A 24244-nucleotide genomic window follows, 5' to 3' on the forward strand; every position below is an offset into this window, starting at 1 on the left:
GCCCTAGTTTATAGAGGCATTTTAGACATGAAAAAAAATGTTTGTTCGTTACCTCTGATATATTTCCTGGGTCCACATAAAATTCAGTTTTACTTGTATCTTTAACCAATCTATGTCATTTCAACAGTACGTACAACCTACGTATTTCAAAATTCAGGATGCACGTAATAAAAATATTGTGTTTAAAGTTCCTTTGTTTTCAATTTCTCATTTCGAAGAATTAAAGCTGATTAAATCAGTGATAATGAAATGAGTAACACTGTAGATTATGAAATGAAACACAAAGGTTTTGAAAAACGATGCAAATATTTATTTAAATATAATTAGGATACATTAAACGGTAATATGAAAATATATCGATATTTTCTTTGAATGAAGGTGAATATTTAGCCGGATTGATCTGGCGGGGATATCTTTTGTCTGTCTATTAAGTTATAATGAATCTATTGTTTTCCGGCAGAAAAGTATGTTCAAGTTTATACAGTAATGAGATAACTTAATTAACCAGGATCTCTGGCAAGTAACAAAAATACATACATTTTATGCTTAAATAATCTATAGGATAAATAGTTACAAAAATCACACATACTTACATCAGCTAGTTATATAAGGTACGTTAATTCCCTACCATAACAATAATTGATAACAGGGTAAAAATCAGATGTGATGATATAGAATAGTACACATTACGAAGACGAGTACGAAGGTTGATAACAACGCAGAATGAAATCATATTTATTAAAAGTGAAGTAATACACTAAAATATGCTAACGCAAATTGTCTCACAAAACAAAGGTTTTATATAAAACTACAAAAAACCTTCAACTTTTGAACGAATATAACAAATAAGATAAAGAGTATATTAACGTGTATGAAAAATAGGAATACCCATACTGGCAAATTGAGAACATTTGCGCCCTGCGAAGCATCTTTGTGCAAAGTCCGTTACTCGAGGATTTCCTTATCTAACGAATAAATTAACTAAAACTAAAATAAATAGGCCCTCATAGAGCGATCACAGAATTTAGTGGCGGCGTGCCTCTTTCTCCTTCATCAAGGATTTGAGTTGTTCAACCTCCGTGGTTAGCCTCACAATCTCGGAGTGAAGAGGGTGAGGTGTTTTGGGTTCCTGAGGATTCTGGGAACCCTTCTGGAGAGATTGCAAGGTAGCCGCAGCCTGTGACGCGGTCCACTCGGCTCCTAAGGAAATACCAGAGTCCCTTTCATCTGAGGACCCTTCACCATCCCATGGAGGACTTGCCCTTGACGGTTCTTGTTTAATGTTGTGAAGGGCTAGAAGAGCTGTCGCAGCGTCTTTGTCACCCAAATGTGATTTGTGGCGGAGTTTCAAAGGCAAACTATTATTGGGCTCAGTGGGTGGGGGTTGGATTGGTGGTCCTTCATCTCCTGAGGTGCTGGACAATTCAAACGGAGATGGAGAACTTTTAGGTCTTCTGGCAGAAAGATTCAATGCTCCAGGAGAGGGATGTCTGTAGGGCATTTGGTACGATGGATGATATTCTGGATGCTCTCTAAACGCCGGCTCTAAGGGGACTTGCAACGGAGAGCGAGACATAGGTTGGGAAGCCATGGGCTGATGGATCACTGGGGTAGGCACTGGACTCTGTGGAGCATATAGAGTAGGTGTGGCCCCAGGATGTACTAGCTTTTGACGCTTGGTGATACTGAGAACTTGTTCACTGGTGGGAAGGTTAGCAAGCACCTTCTCAACGCAAACAACGTTTTCACCGCAAATTCCGTACTCTTCTCTGATGGCTTCTAACTGAGCTTTCAGAATAGCGTTTTCTTTGGTAAGCTCCACAACTCTTTGTTCCAAAACCATGTCGTTAAACCTGCGTTTCTCGCGGGACCTCTTGGCGGCTTCATTGTTTCTTCTTCGCCTGTCCCAATAGTTATCATCTTTCTTGTTGTCAGGAGTGAACTCCCTTTGTTTCCGTTGGGAAAAAAGTTCCTTGTGTTTTACTGAAGACATGCCGTAATGTTCCTCTCCTGGAGTGGTACTGGGGCCTAACATTTCTCGGGTGTGTCCGTTAGGAAGTCCCGAATTGAGATGGGGCACTTCTCCGTTCACTGGGGACCCACTTTGGCCTCGTCCTACGAATTCGGCAACCATTATATGTTGCTTCAGCACATCTGAAACCAAAGAATAAACCAGATTAGAATTTTCAGGACTGCCTTCTTAAAAATAATAATTATTACAGTAATCTCTGGCAGCTTTTGCGCGTTTATTCTAAAAAAAGAGAGGTGATGTAATTTTTCGGGTCAATAAACATAGCTCCGGACCTAGACCTCGGTAAAATCCTGTTAATGTTCATACGTATAACAAAAAACCGTTACAAAAGGTACATATTTGCAAATTGTTTTTCTGTTGTTACCAACACATATCATCATTTACGACATACATACGGTACACGTTAGTATTATTTATAACGTGAATGCTACCAAAAATGCTTCCTCGATGGTGATTGGTAACAAGGGTATCTCGAGGCAATATAGAAAATGCAAATGTGATCAGCTAACATCTATTTGTCTGGATTATTGCTATTATCTCATTACAGACAACAAACAACGTGATACCGAACACGTGGCTGCGATTCAAAGCCACGTTTTGTGCTATTTAAGTTCTACCGTGAAATAATGGTCCAGTATAGCTTCAATATTATGGGGTTGAATATGGAAACAATGATTGGGTTGAGTTCGGTATAGAACTTGACGACATTGTACAATATCGACTGCGTAAATAATTGAATAGAAGTTCAAGTTCTGCGGGCAATAGCTTAAGCTTAGAATTTTTTGCGTTTACACAGAAGTAATACAATGAATATGAAGTAAGTAATAAAATTACAAAACGGAAATGTGGAAGCAAATAGGCCTTGCGGGCATTCTATAGATTGCAGTTCATTGTTAAAGATAGGTAGAAGATGAAATTTAGTATAAATAATCACAAAACAAACCGGATAATCGAAAGATAATCGAAGAAATTACGAAAAAAGAGATTCGGTTTTGAAATATGAGTCAGCAAAAAAATTAGAAAAGGTAGGTTACAAATAAATATGAAAGGAATAAAAACTGCTAAGTAAAAAATTTGTAAGGTACTTCACCGATATTTTGATGATGTGAAATTTCCATTATGGACTAATATGAGTGAATTTTATTAATACGTCATATCGTTAATCGAAATAGATTTCTTCGAATTCAGCCCACCTAGCGGAAAAGCCTTCGTTTCGGTGAAAAGCGTTTAACTAAGTATTAGAACGCTTTAGGAAGAAAGCGTTTCAGTGGAAATTATTATCAGAACGAATGTCCAAACACGACGCAAACGTTTCATCATTTCAGTAGAATCGCGTGGTTCAGCGCGCAGATTCATTTCGTTACTAATCGTAGCTAGGTCAACAAATATGTGTATCTATTTTATTTTGAGCTCATTTGTCGATTACCTCATTAAAGTTCGAATGAACAAATATGCGATGGATATGAAAAAAAATCTATTTCATAGGTTATTATTGCGCGGTCTTGGAGGTTGATTTCTAGGTCAGATTCGTGTTGAATTATCTGGAAAGATAGATAATACATACAACAAAAAGAAGCGTGAATAATCGAGTGGGTATTAGTTATTACGGCATCGTCGAACGCGAACTAAAAAACCATTTAAACGTAGAAATGGTGTCAAAGCCTCGCTTATGTCATATCATAACGGACAATCGACATACAAGTCTTGAAATAACAAATTATTTTCACCGTTCCTTATTAACATTTGGATTTCTTATTTAGTTGAGGTACATTGAAACAGAAACAATATTGTGTACGACGTGTGACCTGAACTAACTTCAGATTGCAATATTACCTAAGACTTAAATTTCAATGTTACGCAACTTTAGCGGTTCCGCAACAACGAACGGGCAACGAACACTTCTAAAAGGTTGCTGTTTACTATAATTACCACTATTGTTACATATTCAGTAAGCAATAAAATTATTACCCGAGGACTGCTAAGCGGTACTTCCTATGAAGCAGCTGATTCATCGTTTCCACAGAAAATGACAATCAGAAACTGGGATGATACATAAAACTTGTAATCGATCAAAAGTGTTTCAAAACAGGCTGCGCCCAGCTCGGTTCCTTTAAATAATCGGTAGCTAAGCGGTTATTTCCTAATTCAATTTCCGCCGAGGTTATTATTAAAACGGATTTTTTTGATACAGGTTTTAGTCAGGACCGGATGAGCTTAAGAATCTTAGACTGATAAGAACAAACTTATCTTAACTGGTTGGATAAACGGCAGCGTGTGCGGAGCTACATTTTTCGAGTATTTCCCGTATGTGCTAGTTAAAACAAGTAATAATATATGCAACCAGAGGAACGCAAATATTCGCTTTAGATATATAGGGTGGCGCAAATTCGACAGCGATAGATTCTTTTAATCTTTTCCTGCTGTACATTAACTTCTACAAAGTTAGTTTCGTTCTATAAGAAGCAATATTTTTATGAGAGAAACTAGAATTTTTTAAATTAGACACCCGTATATTACTAGTTCATTCGATCAATAGCTCTTTTAGCTGATTTCAATGACATAGATATAATGTTTCATATACAGCGTGTCCGACAGTCGATGGTACAGTACAAATCAACAGTCGACTGTATTTTAGACGTTTATGGAAAACTGGTCATACTATCGTTCTGAGAATTCGAATATCTAAATAATGGGACTTGATCTATGAACTTAAAATGTTTTCATAAACGCAACGTTGTCGCTTCTATCGGCAAGTAACAGTAACTTTGATTTTTTTTAATGTCACACCCCCCTGTATATTTTTGCGTTTTTGGATATGTCTCGAGATGCTAATAATTATTTATGTCGCATCCCCTGCTCCGACTTATCACAAGTTTCGGGGCATTTCATTGCAAAATGACCGCTTTTTGCATTTTCACCGTTCAATCTAAAGCGAAATTACTTTCACGTTTCTTATTCCTATCTTAACTTTTCAACGCAAATCAGAATATGTAATTTTTGACAGATGTCAAGGAATGTCAAACATTTTTGACACGTATCAAATTAGATACATTGGTATCCACCGAAAAGTTAATAAAGAAACGTCAAAGTTATTTCGCTCAAGTTTAAACGGTTTATGAGCTTCGGCCCATGAAATTGCAAAAAAACATTGTAAATTTGCGCACTTCAATTTCCAATTTTCATTATTGGAATTTCAAACAGTGGCGTAGCTGGCTACACCTCCGCAATGTGGGGGCCCCGCCAAAAATTTCGAGCGTGGCACCAAAAAAAAAAAAAAAAAAATTGGGCCCGTGTAAACAGACCCTCATTCGAAAATTGCGAGAGTGGTGTTAGGGGGGTAACATTACTAGTTGCGCCGCTGATCCTTATTTAGAAATTAGATCACATGAACCACTTTTAATCAATATTTAGCGTGGTATCATCCCTAATGTAGTGTAATGTTATTAGGTATAAAATTATATTTATATAATTTTTTATGTGAATGTGTGAGTTAGTTTAGATTATATAGTTTCAATTATTCTCATACAGTGGAACGTAAAACCACAGATCTATTTTTAAAAAATATAGTACGCAATTCGGGAGGTAATATCTAATAGCATAATCTCAGCAACTTTATTTAATATTTTATTAGAAGGATGTCCACTACAAGAAACATTACAGGAAAGTTCATAAAAATACAATTCAATCGACATTTTTAGCAAGTTTTTTGGCTGCAAACGTTTTTTTTTCATTAAAATAAGTTGGTTTAATGTTAGATTCTTTTTTCTAAATGAAGGTATCAAATTTTATTGCTATAATTTATGTATCTCGGGGAAAAAACTTACGTGTACAAAATGTATGATACAGACAGGCATTTAAGAAAAATGGGAAAATATTGCGCAATGTGAAATTTGCTTATAGATCATTAAATTACATACCAATTTAATATGACATTCCCCACTGCCAAGAAAGCTGCAATAGCAAAGATAAGCTAAAAGGTACCTGTGGACTACGGTAAAAATAAACAGATATCCTAGAATCATATATTTAAGAATTTAGGCTAGTGGAACACAGCAGCGCGTCGTATGACCTACAATAGGAAAACGCGGCTATAGATCAGTAAGAAGTGATACAACGTGGTGTTATTACATAATAACGAAATAATAGTGCGCAACAAATTTGTGGTAAACGTTGTTTGTAAATACGCATTAGTCCTGCGTTCTCGAGCCCAAGCCAGGAAAATAATTCTCGAAAAACTCGCAGGGCAAACAAAAACAACACGTGGCATATATAAATAATTGAATTACGATGCAACTTTGAACGAAGTCTTCAATAAGTTGACGCAAATTGCGTCACGCGGACCTAGGAATAGTCAAAGTGAAGAACAAGGTCTAACAATCTTGCATAATATTCATAATAAGGTATTATTCATTATCATTAACGGTAAATGATGTATCATACGAAATTAATATGAAGTTTATCTGTATTGCATCACCTCTCTATTGCTCATCGTTCACAATAATGTTAAAATAAAAACCACCAAGATCACGATTAGCAAAGTGGAACGTAACCGGCACTAAAAGGTAACGTGACACTCGTTTAGGGTCTAATAATTACCACTACATGTGGAAAGCCGCAAATTTGGAATAACAAATAAGTAACTGTACGCCTTATTACTAGAGCGTGTCAAGTCGTAACAATAGTCGGCATGACACCAAAACGGCGCGCAAAAAGAACCAAAAAATTATTGACACTCACCAATTTGATTAGACGTTTTATTCACGCGGGCTCTGCCGCTTCTGGAAAAACTCGGGAAAGTCACTGTGTAAGTCCAATAACAAAAGTACCAAAACAAAAACAAAAGCTTCTGCGCGGGCTTTGAGTAATGTTCACGTACAGCGCGTCCGGATTCTTTAGTTGACTCAATTCGACTGACTTTAACCACGTTCGCGAATCATTTGAAACGCTTTTCGCGGCGCGGCGTGAATGTAAAGTAGTGGGCTCGCGCGACGTTGCCAACTCCGCCAGGGTAGTCTGGACCACGCTTTATTCCACGAGCGCGTGTTTGTTGTTATTCGATGCACTTTAATGATTTGTTTGTTAAAATCGTGACGCAGCGCATAACGTATTTATTCCAACCAGACAAAGGCGCTATTTAAATCAGATCATATCTTAGATATCTGGATTCTGTGGTGGTTGCGATTATTTTCTATTACGTTCTTACTTTGACTGTTTTGCATGATTTTGCATTTTTGAACTATGCACATTTTCGATTACGCGCAATACAGTCAACAAAAAATTTGTTTTTCGTATTAGATATTGCGTTTATTTTTTCTGATTAGCCATATTTTGAATACCCTCAAAACGTTCAAAAAATTTTAAGCAAGACTACGTGTCGTACAGCATAACCAAGACGTTTTTACTTTTCCTGATTACGGACATTTATGCAACAACAACAAAAAATTGTTTTTGTCACAAAACTGTCCCATCGGCATCCATTACGTTTGTGGGAGTCCAGTATCAACTATCATTCTTCATCAGCAACCATTTTTCCTTGTTAGTTTTCAATACTCTAGAACAAAGACTAGCAAAGACAAATTGATGGGTCTCACATACTATATACTTATATAGGTCTTTTTGCTTATCCTGATGACGCAAATTTCGATTGTACCCCACGCCTCCTAAATTCAACAAAAAAACTGCAATATGTTATCATTCTTCCTTGTTAGTTTTCAAAACTCTAAAGCCACGTCCAGTCAAGATCAATTGATAGAAGTCCATCCGCCTTTTTCATAGAAATAATTGACACATGACCCAATGTGGGGATGAAAATAAAAAAGTAGATAAGTGAGAGTGTGGGTCGAGACTTAAGGATGGGGAATTACGTCTTCGGTTGTAGATTAGCAAACACGTATAATTACGGGACAGAATGGATCGTTCTTGTGTTATGATTTGAGAATTAAAAGGTAGATAGTCTATACAGGTATTGCATAAATATGGTAGCTAGTCTCTACAAGCTGCCGAACACCTGATATAAATAATCATAGAACGTGAACTCAGCTGCGGCACTATACAAATTCCTTTGCTTATTTGACCTCTTATCCAAACTTATAAGTCCAGAAGGAGTCTGCGTACTACTTAAGTTAATTTCTTCCGGACGTTCTCAAAATGGTCCTCTTTTGGTCATATCAAGTGACGTAAAGCTATTTAGATATATTATCGCTTTACAGATTATTTAGGTGAACGTCAATGAAGTCCAATTTCCTTCTTTTGATATGAACTCACTTTTTAAGTTCTTTTCTTGCTCTGTTTTAAAAAAGCATTGTTACTTTCATGAAGTTGAAGATACGTCTTCATTTCAAGCATACTTGTTATCGCAAATTTCGTCCCGTTGCACTTTCCGTGTGGGAGCAGTTAAACGTCGAACTTTACCGTATCGTTACCCACGGTCCTCTCACTCTCACTTCAGTCCAATGTTCGAACTGGACATATACATATTTCTAATAGAAACTTTGGTAAGCCGCAGCATCTTCATTTAGTCAAATAAAAGCAACGCCGATAGAATCCCAAAAAGCCAAGAGACATATTCACAATTCCTATATGGATGGATTACTCTTCTCATTTCATAGAACGATAAAATAAATATAGTTGCTGTTTTTGCTGCCTTCAGCGAGTGCACGAGGCAAACGCTAAGAAAGTTAACTTATCAAGGACGTATTTGGGCATATAACCAAATGATTTTTCTATGGTAAATATATGTTAAGTGGCCAAGGCCTTAATTAGTGTCAGGTACCTGGACTTTAATTTGCACTTACGTCATCATTTACCTTGGTCGATTGGGCCTTAGTAGCAGATTAATTGTGTGGATTGAACAATAATGATGTGACGTCACATGGTCTCGTGAGATCTTTGTTCTAAATGGACATTAACCATTTCAGGTATATTTAATTTTCACCATACATCGGCCAAAGAAATTTTCTGTTAAATTAAATGATTAAACTTTTTAAATTGAAGGGTTCTCATTTTTTTAAGATGTGTGCTTCAGAAACTATTACATATAAATCTAGTTTTAAGGTAGATTCTTAATAAGCATTAAAATTTTGACTGTTTCTAATTTAACTAACTATCATCGGTTATTCCCAATCGTGCGAATCGTAATTATCAGCACTCTGTATGTATTAAATAGTCATTATCAGCGAGCATTCGTCTACTGTTATATAGTTTTGTCACAAAACCAATGGTTAATTTATTTTTTTTATCATCGGGGTAAATTTAGGTTAATCATAGTTAAGTTAGCTTAGGTTAGCTTTCTTCCGTTGTTTGATTACGCACAAAACCGTTCAAATACTGAGCAAAATCTGTCTCTTATGGATTAAGTAGGTAGATATTTTCATTTTTCTTCCTTAATCAATTTTCGATTACACCCACTGAAGTTATTTTTGCCACAAAATGATATTTGTGGAAGTGGGAATAGCAAGATGTTTATATTTTTTACTAATTACATCATGTAATAATCAGTCTCTGATTCAAAACTCATTCAAAATTTGTATTATCCCAATCTGTCGATGTGACAATAATTGTCCCTTTGATAACAAGTAACCTGATATAAGGCATATGGTTCAGCCCTTTTTCCTTTGAATGGTTCAGTTCTTTTCGAATTTTCAATATGTGGGATGACTCGAGAAACTTCAGGGATTTAAAACCATAATTGTTCTATGATATTTAATGAGTAAATCCAGTAAGAGGTACAGGTACTAGAACCTTGAACCCTCTGAAAATGTTTAAATCGAAAATATATTAATGTGTTGACAAGTAAATAAATAAAATATACTTAATTGATGCAATATTTGCAGTAAAAAGGTCGTCATGTATAGGATACTCCGATTTTACAGCAAAATTTGTACAGTTTATAGCAGGAATTTGATCGCAATTAATAGAAAAAAATCCCATAATTTGCCAGAAATTTTGAATGTCTCTTTCACTTTAGATATTTTTTTGTTCTTTACTGTTTTCTTCAAAAAAACTTCAGACTGCGTTATTGCCTCATAAAGAATATGTTAAATTGCTGCTCAAAAAACGAATGAACCAGTCTGCATAGCATTCTTCCAAAATTATCTATAAACCAATTTTCTCATCAATTTAACGGGGTTAATTATCGCTAATTGCAGTGCGCATTGTAAATAGAGCTTGGAACCCGATAAAATGTACCTAGCATCCTTAATGTGATGGTGCCAAATTATACACAAAGCAAAAACCATAACACGTGCAATTTTACTCATTCACCATAATTTGTGTACAGTATGTAAAGCAATTTAGAGATAATGTTCATTATTGTGAGTATTACTTTTAGCGCTAAAAATGTAATTTATTGCTTAAGCATTATTCGTTTAACCTACAGATAAATCTGCAAACTATAAAATTGTTGGAACTAAATAAATTAATTTAACTCATGACATTTTGATTAAGTGACAGCGGTTGTAACACGTGTAAATATACTATGTAGTCATCTGCTGCAGCCAAATGAATTAAGCGTGTACCGATAGTATTTGTGACTGGATAATAAAGTAGATTAATACAGGCGCATAATAATTACTGCGCCGAATTTGCCCCTGAGTTCTAGGACACCTGCAAATTCTCCTTCATCGTCTGTTAAGTTAAAGACGTGATTGGTTAAGGCAAACCAGAAAGTAAGCTAAAATTAACCACATAGTTAGGAAAATAAGCATTGTCCCATCGAAATTTCCTGGATGCTTTCCGGGGAGCCAAGTTGTCACTTTGCCAAAATTTAACAATAAAATAATTCTTAGCGGCATAAACCTATGTTATGTAAGCTCTTTAGCTTAGATTACAATTTATGTAGGCATTGACCTACATTTAACACTGCAATTTGTATAAAGTTACTGCTAGTGTTAGGTAATTTTCGCCGGTTGCGAGGAAATGCAATACTTTGGTTTGTTTATAATTATTAAATACGTAATGCTGCAATTTTATTGTTTCTGGGTTATTTCGTTTCTCAAATATAAGTAGTTGATGTTTATACCCATGTGGAGCCATTGCTATAAATTTTATTGTTAACCAACTGGTAATGTAAATCTCAATTGTTTTTCTCCTCATCAACCTCTACATTATACATAACACTGCGAAATGACATCATCACATAATAACCTCTCAGTAATAGACATTAGAAAAAAATATTGATCTTATAGGTGAAGGTAGCATTAGCTCAGCCAAATTCAGAAGGAAAAAATGAACGTTTCGATACATTCACAAAGATTTGGCAACATCACAGAATGAGTGTGTTGATTCCCGCGATTTGACGAGGGAAATTGCACGGATAGAGGACAACACCCTCTGAGTCATTAATGAGACCAATGACAAGTCACCTTGCCAAAGTCTTTGTTATGTAAGGTCCCCGCCTCGGTACGGACCTGTCTGGCCGTCTAGCCACCGATCCCTTTATTTTTTTCGGTTGAACGTGAATTAAATCGCTTAATTAAGGGGAAAAGTTGTTAAGAGCCACGCTTTGTTGCCCGTTAATATTGATTCGGCTGTCAGTCACTGACTTCTGACTATTGAGGTATTGTGGTTATTAGCAATCGCCAATGTGCGTTTATAAAAAGTATTGCAACACGTTTATAACTTTCATAAACCTGATATTTTTTAAAAATGCTTAAATACGTATAATTTTAGTTAAAAAAAAAAATTTAATGCGTTATTTTTCACCTCTATCCAGCTACCCCTACAAACTTTTTATTTTCAAATGGAAACGTACCCAGTGTAGTATATCAAATGAAACGTAATTAAATAAGGAATATAACGGTATAGCCAGAACTAAAATTGGGTCTAGAGTTTCTTAAAAACAAAATTATTAGATGTAAAATAAAGTAACTCATTTAGAAACTATTACATTAAGCAAAATTGAAATTCCTACAATAAACGCTCAAACTGGGCTCCAGTAACAATTTAGCAATGACCTAGTAGCTCCTCGAACTCTTTTATGAAATTATCCAGTGTTGCTTCTGTTATTAATTCTAATTTTGTTTCAAGCCTAAGATGTAAATAATTTAAATTTTGTGGTCTATTTTTGCAAACAAAACCTTTTAAATGACCCCGAAAAAAATCAAGGGGCGTAAGATTTGAAAATCGGGGCGGCCATGCTATTGTGCCTCCTCTACCGATTCATTTCCTAGAGAAACTTTAGTCAAGATACACTCTTACGGCCACAGTATAATTTGGTGGTACATTATCTTGCTGGAAACAAATATTGGCTATTTATTCCCAATTTCCTGCAGGAAAAATTGCGGCAATTGATGGAACTATTTCGTTTTCGGATAAGTAATAAAAAAAATTATATGTTGTTTAAGTTCCCTTCTATGAAAAATAGACCGATGAATTGATGACTGATTATACTCCTTTATAGATTGAGTTTTTGCAGATGTTATGTATGCAAAGTTTGCATCCAATGACGATTATCCGTAGACCAGTAGCGACAATTATGTCGATGAATAGAATCATTTAAGCAAAACGTTATTTTATCCGAAGATAAAATTCTCGAAAAGAACCTATTATCTTGAATGCCCTTTCTTACGTCAATTCACAAAATTCCATCTTGCGACTAAAATCTTCAAGCAACAACTTTTGGGTAAAGGAAATTTTATATGGATGAACTTTTTTTGTCATTTTAAAAGATTGCTTACTGATTTTGCAGACACATCAAATTCATCGGCAAGTTTGTTGGTAGACTGTATGGGGTTTTAATTAATAAGTAAAAAAATGTCTAATGCTTTATCGTCGCTAGTTGCTTTACGAAATCTTCTACATTTTGGAGCAGCTTTTACATTTCCAGGTTGTTGAATTTTTTTATTAATCCGACAAACTATACTTCTATCGATATGTCGGTCTGCATATTTCTCATCAAATACAAGATACACCTCTTCATAAGTTCTTTTGCGATCTACATACCCCAAAAAGATTAAAATTTTAATTTTTTACTTCTCAGATAAATAATCCATTTTTTGAATATTCTAACTGTGGTAGATGTTTAACAACTGAATCCGACTACTAATGAATTCCATGAAAAACAAAATATTTTGTATCTAAAAAATTATTTACCTTAAAGACAATCTGAAATTTACTACGTCTTATTGTCATTTTTAATCTTCCTAGAATATGGACTTTGTTCCTTTTTTTAATGAAACTGTAGATTCAATATTAGTTCTGAGTATACCGTTGTATCGCTTATTAAATTTCCTATCATTTCATGTACTTAACTGGGAACCTTTCTATTTGAAAATAAATAGTTATATATGCTTAATATATATAATTATATAAATTAAGCTTATATATGCTGAATAGAGGTGAAAATTTTGAAAATCGGAAATAATATATTAAATGTTTTTTTTAAATAAAGTTATACGTGTTTAAGCATTTGTTAAAAATTTTGAGTTTGTGAAAGCTATAAAAGTGTTGCAATGCTTTTTAAAAAGTCTGTGTATAATAAACTATATAGATAATGAATAATAATTGCATGCAAGGTGTGTGTCACAGGTTGCCAATTAGTAGAATTATACTTGGAAAAGAGCCACGTCAATTGGTCATTTTTAGATAAGTTTTCCTATTCACGGAAATCAATTTCAGAGAAAAGTTCTGGCTTAGCAAGCGTATTCCCAACATCGGGCTTTGTTTTTTTTCGTTTATTCAAAAATTCTTTTTACCTAAACGTAAGCACTATTTCTGTATAGATTTATTATTTCAATGAAATCTTACAATAACTCCAGTGGTCTTGTGAAAGGAAAAAAATCGTAACACAACATTGTTTTGTAGTTTAATTCTCACTTAATTGACAAAATTACTTTTACGTCAGTTCCCAAACTTATGTCGAAAAAAAATTATAAATAGAAGAAATCTTAAAAAAATCTGTTACGTTAATTATTTGACCGACCTATTTCTCTTTTTTGGCAAAGGTCGATTATTTTTTTCTGTTTTTAAGTCTTTGTCCTAAATTTCGGGTAACAGCCTACAATGTTTGGGTTTTGGCTTCAAGCCTATGTTTCAATCAATCCACAAGTTGCACAGCAATTTAGAACCAATATTGAATTTTTCTCACTTCAAAGTTATGTTTTATTGAGAAGAAAAGTAAAAATGCACAGTACCTTTTTTATACAATTGACTTTAAAAGACATTATTATTGGATGTATAGAACGACTGTAGAATGTAAAGTACGTTTTTTCACCTTTATTAGAAACCGTTCAATATCGAAAGTCTTGTCGCCCTAAATATTTTACCCCAAAATACTTTGTCAACATATAATTAATGGACCTCATTAGCACCCCAAGAGAGCTACTAGTATAAAACCACCACTGCTATGTAATAGATACATTTTCTAATACACAATTTTCTTTAAATCTTTAATAAAGCAGTTTTTAAAAAGTATCTTCCTTAAAAAAAACTTAACTCACTTTAATTATGACTCACTAATTACCTATAAAGCTAATCGACCACAATGGCATCGTCATCCCCATTGCTGTTTTATTTACGCCAAATGCAATATCATCATTTGTTTTTCCAATTTAATTTATGTTTAATTTAAATGAGTTTACGGTAATTTTATAAAATCTAGTTAAATCTAGTAGAGGAGTCGTACATACACCGCAGCTTTGAAATATACAATGTATGTGATTATCACGTCTTATATCTCCTAATGCTGCATGCTCCGGGATTTAAATTTAAGGTTTAGATTATAATAATGTACTTCACAACCTTGGTGTATAGTATACTGTTATACAGCTCAAATGTTATACTCTTAGAGAGATTTGAATTCTCTAAGGAAAGTAATTATTAGAATTTACATGTTTGATCAAACCTCCAAAAAAATTGTTTGAAAGTCTATAGAAATTTTAGATAAACATTTGAAAATTCTCAAAAATTAAAAATAATTATCTTTCGAATTGAAAACATAATAACATAATATAACATCAGTAAAATCTCAAAAATCAGCTTCTTTCTAAAACAAAACACTAGAAATTCCTGAATTTTCCTTGAAAATCAAAAAATCTATACAAAAATTCCATAATAATGTTAACAAATGTGTTCAATATCTTTTAAAAAGTAGCTCAAAACTTTCACTTTCAAAAGAATTCAAACAAAATGCAAACCAAAAATTATTAAAAATCGATAGGAATTCTGGCAATCTCAAAAAATCTTTCTCTAAAAAAGTTTAGAAAATCCAAATATTGGAAAACCTTAGGAACACTAAAAAACGTATTCAACGCAAAATAAAAGTGTTTTAATTTTCAAACCGCTTTGAGTTCAATTAAAGAAAATAAAAAATGCAAACCTTCACATATTTCTAATTTTCCGAAAGACACTAACAGATATGTATGTATGTCGATTTTCAAAAATCCTATGTAATACCCAAAAACTTTTCAATTTAATTAACTGTCTCTATTTCTTGCAGTAATCGAGATGTCCACACACTTAGAACCGATTTGGGGGCATACTGTACAGTATTATTAAAAAATATTGAAATTATATATTCTAGAAATGCCTTAGGTAAAAAAATTTTACTAGCGGACCAAAATTTTGAATTTTTCGCACCTAAGTATCCGTTTAACTCCAAAAAGATTTGAGAGAACAAAATAGATTTCTTCTTTTTATTTGGTTTGAACGATCTACCAAATTTTATCAATTTTCAAAATGCTATTTTTTTTTAAATTAAAATTTGTATTTACATATACTTAAATCGTAATTTTAATTAATGGTTTAATCCTTCCAATCCTTGAAATGTGACTAATTCTTTATAATATCACTGTTGGATGAAGGTACTAATAAAAGCTAATAAAGACGATAAATATGTATATGCGAAATACCTATTACATATGCAAACGAAAAAAAGCTTTTCTAAGTGCAGTTGATAGTGAAATAAGACATTGACGTTGACTTTGAGCAATACAATTTATGACCGTTACATCATTTATTTGGAAAAGCGACGTACTCGTTTCGACTAAAACAAACAACAATGTGGAATATTTTACAATAAACAAAAATCAATGACCGGAGACTTCCGTTTCTGCGGACAATGACATTCAACTTTCTTCATTAAAGTGGGACGCACATATTATATGGTTTTGCATATTTTATTTGTTTTCATTATCACCTTTCTTCTTTAAGATATTTGCCGTAAGAGGTTACGTTTTATTTGATTTCAAATTTCTAAAATTCGTCGTGCCATTGTCACTTGACCAATTCACGAGGATGATGAAGCTATCTCCGGAGGAATTACTCGAATTCTGCAGGGCTCCTGCGTCAATTAACATTACAAGCCCTGAGTAATAAGTACCCTGTTTAAGAAAGCTGATGTACCAAATCTCTTTCTAAGCAAGGTAATTAAAACCTGCACACTACAGGCAGATGTCTGAACGATTCACAGACAGAAACCTACTTTTCGAGATACTTTGAAAATAATAATATTATCCTCGTTCAATTCTATATGTAGTACAGAGAAAGCGTATGAAAGTTTGTTTGTGCCGTCACTAAAATAATTAGTAGTAAAATCGGTAGAAACTTTTTCAAGATGTTCGTCGGCATTACGTTTTCTTATTAGGCAATGCAATACGTCGATGTTAGAGTCTCCTTACATAGCGGGGTGTCACACATTTGAGCCTCACCTTTGGGGATCAATGAAATCGCAAACGATACCGGATATATGAATAGTTCAATAAAGAAATTCAAAAAACGCGTACATTTCGAGAATATTCTGTCTGGGCTTCAGGTCATTTTTGGTGACCTGCCGAGATGTTTCATAACTGATCTCTGAAAATAACCATTTTGACAATTTCAGCTATCTCTTCAGATCAGATTACATTAGTCTTGGTCACTCAGATGTCCCAGATTTTGAATTCTTGGATGTGCATTTAATTTCAAGACTTTCCCTTGCGGATTTCGTGGGATTTCGTATTACCCAGAGATCACAAAATTAAGCTCCGAATTAAGTAATAATTTTTAAAATTCCATTGAGACTAGAATATTCCACTCACTCCTGGCTACTCTTTCCAAATTTCACTCTCAACAGCTTTTTTCAGTTTTCAAGCTAAAGGAAGACGATTCTCCTGGGTGGATTCATTAAATTTAGGTAAAAAATATGGTGACGGGCGGGGAAGGTGGGGGTTGTTTTCCCCCTATAGATTTGAACAGGTGAGGGGTGTTTTGAAAATATTTGTTTACAAAATTCGAGTCTACGTAAGAACTATATCTGTATGCAAAACCATAGAAGCAAGCTTATAAAAACCTAACTGGGGCTTCAAGTCCAAAATGAAACGGGAAACGTTGTTTGTCAAAATTAATAATATTTCTGTTTTTCCGGACATTTTCATTTTTTTCCATTTCAAACCAGCGTTACGTAAAGTTTCAACAAATAGGAAATTCCTTGTGCATATACAAAACAAATTTATTTCTTTCCTTTATTCACTGAAGCATATAATTTCTGGCCCCTACACAGCTTTATTTAATATTAAAGGAAAATGAAAAAGCTTTTTATGCGAATCAGGATCATTACGATGACCCAATTAAAAAATCCAATCTTTAGTTTGCAATTTTCGTATATCCTTGCTATAATTGTTTAATTAAGTCTGTAGACTAAGACTTCCCAAATGGGCAGTGGCGACCTTGACAAATATTTTAACTCGTAACTTACGGAAAAATACCTCTTAATGATCTGTTGCTAAGTGCACTTAATTGTCTTTAACAATAATCCTTCTTATCAGTCTAAGAGTAAATAAAAAAAATAATTGCTCGCAATGGATCAACAAAATCACGAAAATATGGTGTGCGTCAATCGACGACTTCAAAAGATTAGTTGTTGACTTAGGTTCGGGTGTTTTGAATACCAGGGTTAATAGCTTAAATAATTACTGACAAAAATCTTAACGAGATTTTTTTCCCGTGAAACGTTAATAGGAAAAGAGACAGCTAAACAGTTGGGACCACTTAAGACGCACAAGCGCAAAGTGTAACGGGCTCGACGGCAGGCTGGTAATGAAAAGAAAGTGGTACTCGCAAACTTGGACTTGGCCTACTTTTCTTTCGCATTCAAGATTATGTCAGTTAGGTTCTTTGAAGGTATCCGCAATATGGACATTGGAACACCTGTATCACCATTTTTGGAGAAGTAACCTTTGCTTGCTGAAAAGTCCTTGATATTTCAAGAACGTCACCAGTTTTTGACCATCAAGTGGTGATATTGAAGCTTTTCGGTACGGTAACTGAGAAATAAACTTAAAATCCATAACGATATCTCACAAAAAAATCAAAATTATGCAACTGAACAAAGCTGACGTGAAAAAATAAACACCCACTCACTAAACCCCCAAGGGTGATAGCAGCAACATGCAAATAGAAATTTAAAAAAATTGCATAACATGAGTGTTCGAACCTTCATTGGAAACACACATACATTTTTTTTACTTTTAGGTTTTAAAAAAATGTACAGGTCGACCTTAGATACAAGGTTTTCAGAGTGTGACCTTTATTCCGTTTAAGTTGAATTATTTCCGGCAACGATACCTTACTACAAATGGGTTTTACAAAAGAGACGACCTTCGAGTTTACAGGGGTATCATTCAGTGATCAAAGTGTATTATGAAATGTTTTTTTCGCTCATACAACCTTCCTAAATACATATTTACATCACAGCAAAGTCGCCAGACATGTGCAATATTAGGCGATTGGGAGAGGTAGTTATCGCATAATATAGTAAGCTTGAGTTTAAATTTTCAAAGAAGCACTTTTCATATTGTTAGACTTCTCATGGTGTCGACGGTAAATGAGACTACATCTCAAACTTTGGGAGACTCAACAAACTTTATTTAAACAGAAATACAATAATTACTAACACGCTAATTACTTAAACAACGCTTTGAACTACTTAGAAAACTTTTACTTGTTTCAAGTTTTCACATAGTATTTAATATTTAACTAACTTGCAGCACGTGACCCTCTCTTATATTCATCGGCTAGAACTGCGACATTAGCGAGATACTTCTAGAAAGGCGTCGAATCGTTTCGAATATGTTAGTTATTAATGAATCCACAGGAATGTTCTAAACTTATAATGGGGTGTTTCCATAAGTAGTCAGGTATAATGTCCATGTGGAACTTAAAATATATGGGGCTATATGGAGGTCTCAGTTGTTGAAGGCCTAGAGAGTTAAGGCTTTATATTAAGAGGGTTGACGTCAAATTACGTACCAGAACTTCAAATTGACGTTCTAGTCCGAGTAAAAATGTTTTAGAAATGAATTCTATTAGCTTCTATAATTAATTTTTTACGCTTTTTCTCCGAATTTTAAGCATTTTTTGTGTGAGAAGGTGTCATTTCCATAATATGTGCAAAATGTCAAAGTTATTTATATGTATTTTTTTTATCAAATTGCTAGAAATATTTTGAACCAAAATTTGCTAACCGGACTTTTTTACATCAAGTAATTCAATTTTTAGCGTTTTTAACACAGATTACAGGTGGCGCTGCACTCGATGCGTTGCATTCGTTTAAGTAAATGATCACAACTTTTTTGTACCTGTTATATTTTGTAGGTGTTTTGTAAAAATAATGTTTTTTAAGATAAATATCTTAATTAAATACTTGTTTAGTTAATTTGCAAAAGCTTTTAAAAATGTTGTAAAAATCTACATTGTAATAGTCAATCTGAGTACAAAGTGTTTTAGACTTATTCCATATTTCATTAATGATCACCTGTGAATGAAGAACTGCGAACCGGTGGGAAGCACAAGAATGCCTTTACCATGAATTAAGTTACATTATTTTGCACAATGGGTTTTTTAAAAACTATTTTATTGCACAATGAACTAATATACAACGATCAGACTTGCAGCATAGCTGCTCACAGGAAATTATGAGTATGAATGATGATGTTCCATGGTTAAGGGCGGTTTTTATATTGTTCCTTCTCGCTGGGTCCATATGGGCTCCACTTGTCCATCGCGCCGGGCGTCTTTGCATAGGATAATATATATGATGAGACAAAACATGGGATGAAAACCAGATGACCATAGGATAACACAGATGGTCTGACGACGAAACACATGGTTATATAACTGATGTATAGCCCAGAGAGATGAACCCGTCACTGTATACTGAATGATTTTTTTAAAAATTAATAATGAAAAACTAACTGCATTTCCATATCTAGAGGTTAAATACCTAGGTAACTAATGACAATAGATTTGAATATCTACGTGCGTAATATATCTGATATACAGTAATGTACACTGAATTGGAAAAATAATGATACTTCAGTTACCTAGATGATAGATGATGATAATGGAGAAAACACACGTAAAAACACATATTCCACAAAGATATTTTTTTTGCAATAACTAACAAACAGGTGCTTGTATGAGTGGAGCGTTTGTTGTGGTAAATTATGTAACGATTATATTGAGTCATCGTTTTTAACATTAATACCTAAAAAGGCTTTTTTCTAGATTATACTATTTTGTTTCCAGGTTATCGCCGATACCTTTGGTGTCACACCGACCTGGCTTTTAAAATAATTGAGTCACAATCTGACTGCTATAGGTACACGTTCCCAGCATCCGAGTTATTACGCCCCTTATTTCCTGATGTGGTTCTTTGTTAAATGTCCTTTTTAACTTTTAGCTTATTGAAACAGCTCCGAATCGAATTTATCTTATTGGGACCACCCTTAGAAATCCAATTACGTTTGTAAATGGTATATAATTTTCAAGGCTCTTTCCTCGATGCCATCGTCATTAAAAAACATAATTTTCGTCTCAAAATTGAGCTGTATATGGCCATATTTCTCTCATTTCTTGCCTCTTGGTAAACAAAGCGGGTCGTAGGAGTAAATCCCAAACGAGGGTAAATGGAGTATTGTTTGCCCGAATGCTACAGTTTACATAATTATGTGAAATACCATTATAATTTCAATATAATCTCTTCTTCGAATTTGTTATAAGTAATGTAATGTCAACAAGGATTAACTGATTATCAGGAACAACCTTTGATATTGTCCCAAAGCCACTTGTGTTTATTTTAGTGAAATATTACACAATTTAAAACTCTTATCCTTATCATTACTTGTGTCAGACGATGATAATGTCCAACACAATAGAAGGTTTTTTTTCGCAAACCCTTATTTTCCTCAGACATGTTGTCTGCATATGATTTTGCTTAAAACAAATTTTCGCCAGTATTGCTTCAATAATTGATAATGTTATCAGTTTGCAGTACTTTGAAATTAATAACATTAGCATTTTAAAAATTTGAATTGCTTCTTCTATTTTTTTTTGAAGCGTAATCTAAATTTTACCATTCGAGTTCAATGTCCTATGATTTTATAACAAAGTGAATTTTTAACACAACATGCATTTTAAACCTAAATTTTAATTTAAAATGCCCCTATTAGATTACGTATTTAAACCAACAGATAAAAATACGAATTAAACAGGCCAAAGTGCTCATTTATGTTTCCAATGACTTGATGGAATTCGCGGTTATTCTTTTAAGAAAATTCGTTCATGTTTTCTTGTGGCACGAAAAGGTCCAGAAAGTCACAACAAGAGAGACATTCCCATAACTACCAACATTAAGTTCTCCAGCTGAGGGGGCAGATTTAAACTTCAATAGTTGGAGACAATATCAAAAAATCATACAACATGAACGAATTACCTTTGTTTTTGAGACTTACCAGGGGGTGGTGAGAAGATTAATCCGTTTTCAGAAGGGTGCATGGGAGGCATGATAAAAGGTCCAGGGCCACTAGGCCTGTGGGGATGGTGCAGCGACGCAATGGTGAAGCTTGTAAGTCACTAGGAGCACAAACCAAAACAACCGGCAAATAACGTATCGAAAAGTAAGTACCAATGGCAAGCGCAAACGAAGAACTAACTTAAGTTCTGTAGTCGCGAGGCTGGAGTAAAAAAGCGGCGCTGTCGACACTGCACTGCTCGAAGTTTGCAATGTCAAGTAGTACTGTGAACCAGATACAAGCCGTGAATAAAGGATGTAAAAGTATGAGATAGTGACCTAGATGTTCGCGAAGTAGTGGCGAAGAAAGCAATTGGAGAAAGGGAGACCGAGGAAATGCGGCCAGAGGATAGGACGAGTGGAGTTACGTGAGATTACCGCCATACATAATACGGTTCTAACTGGCCCCGTTTTGCCGGTACGCTCAGTACTTTCTGCGTCATTATGGTCTTTGTACTCGCATTCCCTGTTGGAAATGGAAATCGATTTTTTTAGCCTCTAATTTTTAGTCTTCCAAAACATCTTCTTTCTACAAGTCATTTCATGTAAAATACCAAAACAAGTCTCAACTAAACAGAAGATTAGATAAAAAAATTCTACCGTGGACAAAGAAATATATCCAAACAAAAAAAATTTCAATTTACTATTATCACTTATCAGATATTCCAAATCATACAGTCATAAAACTTCTAAATACAGTAGCTTGAAACCCTATTGTGATAAGTTCATATTCATAAGTTGGGACCATAATTTGAATGTATGATTTACCTGGAATCTTAGATCATAAAGAAATTATGTACAAAATGGTTATCAATTTACAATATAACCTGAGTCACTTATTTGTGGCATAATGACGTAACTGTACATGAAATCCCAATCTTTTTGAAACAAAGGAAGTGGTAAAATAAGTAAATAGACTACACGGATGAAGTAAATAATTGTTTCCTAATACCTGCTGAATGTAGATTCAAATTCTTGCAAATGTTGATTAATCCAGGTTACAATATTGATGATCATACATCACGTGGGAGGATGAAAATTTCAGTTTCAGTATGGAGATCTTGAAGTAGAACGTAAGGTATATTGATATTTGTAGAGAAACAAAATTTTTGGTATTAAAAAATATCTTTATAACTAGACAAGACTAGACCACTAACAATAAATATTGTATTCCTACACCTAATCGGCCATATTTCACAAATAAATTCTGTCTTGTATATTGTCCCTAAACATTGGATTATTTTGGTGTATTTGCGGAAAAAACGCTATGAAGGTTGAAAACAATGCAATTCTTCAAATATTTTGAATGTTTCGAGACAATATACAAAACAGCATTTATTTGTGAAATGTGGTGGATTAAGTCTGGGAATCTATTTCGTCCTTTTAAAAGAAATTTAATTGTCTTTCAATGCATTTGCTATTATACAGGGTGGTTATAAAAAAAACGCTATTGATAAGTTCAATGCCTAACCGTAAAAGCATTCATTTTCAGCCACTCTGTATTAGATAGAACCATTTTTTCTACGCAGGACAAATTCGTGACCTTTCCCAAACAATCTCCAAAACGTCTGCTTTTTATGTATTTAAATCGTGTAATAACATATATTTTATTAGAACCCTTTTGAACAGAAAATAACAAAAAAAGGACATTATTACTATTTCAAAAACCGCTCGAGATACCCAATGGAAATTTTTCGCTTTTTCATGCGTCTTTCCAATAAATGGTCAGAAGGTGTCAAAGAAATTCCTACAAAAATTGTAAAGTACGTTGATTATTCGATATCTAAACCATTAACCATTAAATATTAGAAACGAATTCCTCTTCACTGGAATATATGCTAATGATCTAAAGTTGGTTAAAGTTGTCTCAATTTTTGAAAAAAGCGCCGTAGGTTTTTTGCTACTCTGTATAAATGATGTTGATGATACAATTAAACATATGCTTATTATTGTTTCAATCTTTACTAAGGTGAAACTATACAATATACGTACTTGTAATTGCACAGTTTAGTTGAATATAACTACGCAATTCGAGCCTGGCGTCGTTTTTGTTTTTTTTTGCACAATGTCAGTTGAAAATAAAAAAGTGTTTTATCTTATTTACTTTCCTATTCAAATGAACATCACAATGATAATAAAAAAAAATAAATAGCGTAACAGAAGGTTACAGAATTCTTTTCAAACGTAGGTACGTACACATATGTAGGTGCATCTCATTGAGTTCATGTTTGTTTGACGTTTAGGTAAAGTCTCCATGGTGACAAAGCCTTTGTTGCGTTTTATTAGTACGCACCAAGACTAACAGCAGTGCAAAGTAATCATTGTGGTGCAATAAAGATCAAAGAAAAATACAATGAAAGTTTAATCTCGAAATTCTGCGAAAATTGCGCCGTTTGTCTGGGCTCACCATTATCATTATTATGAAGCTCCTACTAGCGGGCGTAATT

The 24244-nt window shown here is 34.0% G+C and overlaps 1 protein-coding gene across 2 annotated transcripts; it reads right to left on the minus strand.

The window, feature by feature from the left end:
- Window positions 1–287: 287 nt before the first annotated feature.
- vri (vrille) lies at window positions 288–22040 on the minus strand. Of its 2 annotated transcripts, none has more exons than XM_066391493.1 (2): window positions 21739–22040; window positions 288–2154 (listed from the first exon to the last, which is right to left on the minus strand). In XM_066391493.1, the coding sequence occupies exons 1-2, from the start codon at window positions 21788–21790 to the stop codon at window positions 1025–1027; spliced, it is 1182 nt and encodes a 393-aa protein (XP_066247590.1). In that variant the 5' UTR covers window positions 21791–22040; the 3' UTR covers window positions 288–1024. The 2 variants fall into 2 exon arrangements, with proteins under 2 accessions (XP_066247590.1, XP_066247591.1); XM_066391494.1 differs by lacking the exon at window positions 21739–22040 and adding an exon at window positions 6770–7038.
- Between the last annotated feature and the right edge of the window lie 2204 nt (window positions 22041–24244).

The sequence above is a fragment of the Euwallacea similis genome, chromosome 6 (genome assembly GCF_039881205.1).
Source record: "Euwallacea similis isolate ESF13 chromosome 6, ESF131.1, whole genome shotgun sequence".
Classification (NCBI taxonomy): Eukaryota; Metazoa; Arthropoda; class Insecta; order Coleoptera; family Curculionidae; genus Euwallacea; species Euwallacea similis.

Coding starts and splice junctions, on each gene's coding strand:
- vri (XM_066391493.1), bottom strand. CDS start 21,790: ATGCCTCCCATGCACCCTTCTGAAAACGGATTAATCTTCTCACCACCC. Junction 2,155..21,738: donor AATCTTCTCACCACCCCCTG/GTAAGTCTCAAA, acceptor CTTTGGTTTCAG/ATGTGCTGAAGCAACATATA.